A 4,162-nucleotide genomic window follows, 5' to 3' on the forward strand; every position below is an offset into this window, starting at 1 on the left:
TGGGGGAGGAGAGGGGAGAGATGGGTGGTAGGAGGGAGGGTATATATATATATATATATATATACCTATATATGCAGTATACGTACACACGCGCACATGCATGCACTCTCACACACACAAACACATAAAACATAACATAATTTAGAATACCACCACAATTTGTAGTGTAGATAATTTTGAAGAAGTTTATTTCAATAACCTTTCAGCTATGGAGATTTGGCGTCCTCAAAGTTTTACAGCAAAACCTAACAGATTGCGCAGTCGGGTCAAAGCTCGTTATTGTTATTATTATAAATGAACATATATAACATTCTATTTGCGTTCTATATACATCCGCACTCATGTGTTCTAGCTACATCCGCACATATATAACATCAGTTGCTACATGCGTTCAATATACATACGCACATATATATAACATTCGTTACTACATGTATTCTGTATATATACGCACGTATATAAATATATACCAACATTTATATATACGTACACATACACACACACACACACACACACACATGGACGCGCAATGGTTAACAAACTACACTTGGACCCTCAGTACATTACTTCTGGTTCAAATGGCGTTACTTCTCTGATCCACAATAAACTGCTATGTTCCTTGACTTACTAAAGTGATCATAGATCAACGGGTTGAGATTAAAGACACTACAAAGCCATTACATCATTCAAGGGACCAGACTTTAAAACCAAGATGCTAGAATATATCCTTGTCCTCTTTGCTACCTGTTATGTCGGTTGTTGATGATTATCCTTTTGGATGGTACCAACAGGGGAGACAAGAAATTACAATATAAAATGGAACAGGGCAGTAAATAACTCCTTCATCCAGCCATCTAGCTGCCCGGGAAAGTATTTCTCGTTCCTCTATACTGTCAACATTCCAGATATCGAACCAAGGTTGGGCTCGTACTTGATCACTCGCAGAGATAGCAATGACAGCCAAATTGCCTTTAAAAAAGAATTATAAAAAGGGCAAATGTAAAACCTAGGAACACAGACATACGCAATGATCACGACTTATGATGAAATCTTACATACTTCGTTATAAGTTTGCAAGATCAGTGGCAAATTGTGAATACACAGCAATAACACTAACATTCTGGTTTCTCATCCACCCAACAGTCCATAGATACATACACTTTTATGTATGCATACATTTTTATGTTCACATACATTCATCTATACATACATGCATGCAAAAAATCGTTAATTTGCTCAGCTGTTAAACAAGATGATCTAAAAATGCTGTTAAGTGTCTATCAGAATTTAAAAAAGAAAACATAATAATATCAGATCACTTCAATCACGTTTGAAAAATTAATTAAACGAAACAGTTATAATCAGATCATCAATGAATTGCGAAATTAATTATTAACATTTTACTTCCAAAAGAATTTGTTATTCTCTTGTTCTGAGATAATCGATAGAGTAAATGTCATTTTATTGCATGAAACACTAATGAGCGGTGGTCTTTAAGCTGATAAGTTCACGGAGCCAAGATAACTGCGACTGATACCCACCATTTTAACGCACTATTTTTCTGAGATAATCTGATATATGTTTATATTTTGAGCTCACACATTATTGAAGACTACTGTAATTGTTGACATTCAATGTTAATTCAATAGCTTCGTTTTCCTAATATAAATACTTTAGAGAAATAAACTGATGCAAACATAAGAATTATACTTGAATACATTCGGATTCTGTTTTCCTTGCCGAGGAGAACAAATTCAGTTTGAGTCACTCTAATGGACACTGTTAAACAAGTGTGAAACACTTCCGTGTATGGAATCTTGATGTGGTTTCAGTTACATTCGAAACTCATTTTCTTCAATTACGCTATTGGAAATATCTTTATAAAGGTTTTGATTCTACTCCTATTCCATTTTTCAACGTTTTGTTGGTGTGTCTGTAAAATTTAATTAATTTTTGTGTGTGAAAGAGAGAAGTTGGAGAGGAATACTGAAGTAAAATTAGGCTTAGATTGTTTTTAAAACTTACTGTTGTCGAAGTTTGGTGAAATACTGCTATCATAAGAATCCAAAATGGTTTGCAGAAAATCCGTTCTGAAAAATGAAAAGGGAAAATGCTTATGAAAGAAAGCTAGATAGAGAAGAGTAAGTGGCTGAAAAGAAAAATATTCTAGGAAGTATTGTCATATTTGGGGATGTAAATTTTTTATTTTTTTGCCATAGGACCGCACGCACTATATACTCGTTCTTTACTCCAGCTACATTATTATTCTTATTTTAGTGTCCTTTGTCTAAAATCTTTCATCACATTCTGTGACCACTTCAGTGACTCTCCATCTCACATGTCTCCTCCTCTTTTGCTTAGTCCATTCTCTCTTTCTGAGAGAAAGACGAGGAAGATGTGAAGTCAGCTGTTTGACCTTAACCAGATGAGCATGTCCCTTTGTGGCTGACGATAGGTACAAACAACTCTGATCACGAGCAGAAGTAGTGGGGGAGCATCATAGCCACGTATTGGGAGAAATTCTTTCGGGTTTGAATAATTCACTTCTGGAAACATGGATATTTCGCTCAACACCTTTAAACAACCCCTATTTAAGGACTTTTTGTGCGGCATGGGCTATTCGACCTGAGACAAATTCTAACTGAGCACCATCTGCAAAGTCATGCCCTGTTTATTTTGATATGAGATCACCATGTCGTACCCATATGGTTGTGATGCATGTCCTTGGTGTACCCTTATCACATGGGTAGTCATGAGGGTATATCGCACCCCAGTATCTTTTTGATGGCATACACTGCTCTCTCACTCAATAATAACGACAACAACAACAACAACAACAACAACAACAACAACAACAATAATAATAATAATAATAATAATAATAATAATAATAATAATAATAATAATAAACACCCTGATGCAGTACCACACAGTGGCTATCCTGGATTCTGACATTAACTAACTGGAAGTATTATCATGTATATTGTCTTGTATTGGTATAAAAGATAGGCTACAGTAAATATCCTGCTCAATACCAAAGATTTGCTCGTCAGTTCTTTGACCTTAACCAGTTGAACACGTCCCTTAGTGGCTGACGATATATGCATCTCTGATCACGAGCAGAAGTAGTGTGGGAGCATCAGAGCTATGTGTTGAGAAGAATTCTTTGGGGTTTGGATATTTCACCTCTGGAAACATGGGTGTTTCGTTCAACAGCCTTAAACAATACTTATTCATGGGCCTTTGGAGCAGGATGGGCTACTCAACCCGAAGAAAATACTAACTGGGCCCACCTTCAAGGTCATGCATTGTTTATCTTGATATGAGATCACCATATCGCGCACATAAGGTTGTGATGCATGTGACTGGTGTACCCTTATTAGATGGGTAGTTATGACGGGTATTATGAGATTCATATATTTTACCCAATGGTCACTTTGATAGCATGCACTGCTCTCTCACTCAATAACAATAATAATAAATGCCCTGGTGCAGTACCATGCGGTCATTCTCATGCCTTTTGATCTTAACTGATTGGAAGTGTTATCATGTACATTGTTTTGTGTTGGTATAAAACATGGGCTACAGCAAATAATCTGCTCAGTACCACACATTTGCATATCAGTTGATTAAACTTAACTAGTTGAGCATAACCATTAGTGGCTGATGATATTTGCATCTCTGACCACGGACAGAGGTAGTGAGGGAGCATCATAGCTTTTAAGGGGAATTCTTTGCTGTTTGAATAATTCACCCATGGAAACATCCTTAAACAACCCTTATTCAGTGACATTTTGAGTGGGATGGGTGACTCGACCTGACGAAAATTCTAACTGGGCTCCACCTGCAAAGTCTTACGGTGTTTATCTTGATATGAGATCACCATGTCGCACGCATGTGGTTGTGATGCATGTGCCTGGTGTATACTTATCAGACGAGTAGTCATGAGGGGTTTACTGGGCTTCGTATGTTTGTTTCTCAGTCTCACATGGATGGCACGCATTACTATCTCTCAATAATAATAATAATAATAATAATAATAATAATAATAATAATAATGATAATAATATTAATAACAACAATAATAATAATAATAATAATAATAATAATAATAATAATAATAATAATAATAATAATAATAATAATAATAATAATAATAATA

At 35.7% G+C, this 4,162-nt stretch overlaps 1 protein-coding gene across 1 annotated transcript in view; it reads right to left on the minus strand.

Annotated features, from left to right (window-relative positions):
• The window catches only part of LOC106872092 (glycine receptor subunit alpha-2), an 807,169-nt gene that overhangs the window by 263,073 nt on the left and 539,934 nt on the right, over positions 1–4,162 (minus strand). The window contains exon 4 of the mRNA XM_052972407.1: positions 2,026–2,090. Within this exon, the coding sequence (XP_052828367.1) occupies positions 2,026–2,090 (65 nt within the window). The remainder of the gene's footprint in view (positions 1–2,025; positions 2,091–4,162) is intronic.

Source organism: Octopus bimaculoides, chromosome 13 (assembly GCF_001194135.2).
Source record: "Octopus bimaculoides isolate UCB-OBI-ISO-001 chromosome 13, ASM119413v2, whole genome shotgun sequence".
NCBI classification, from domain to species: Eukaryota; Metazoa; Mollusca; class Cephalopoda; order Octopoda; family Octopodidae; genus Octopus; species Octopus bimaculoides.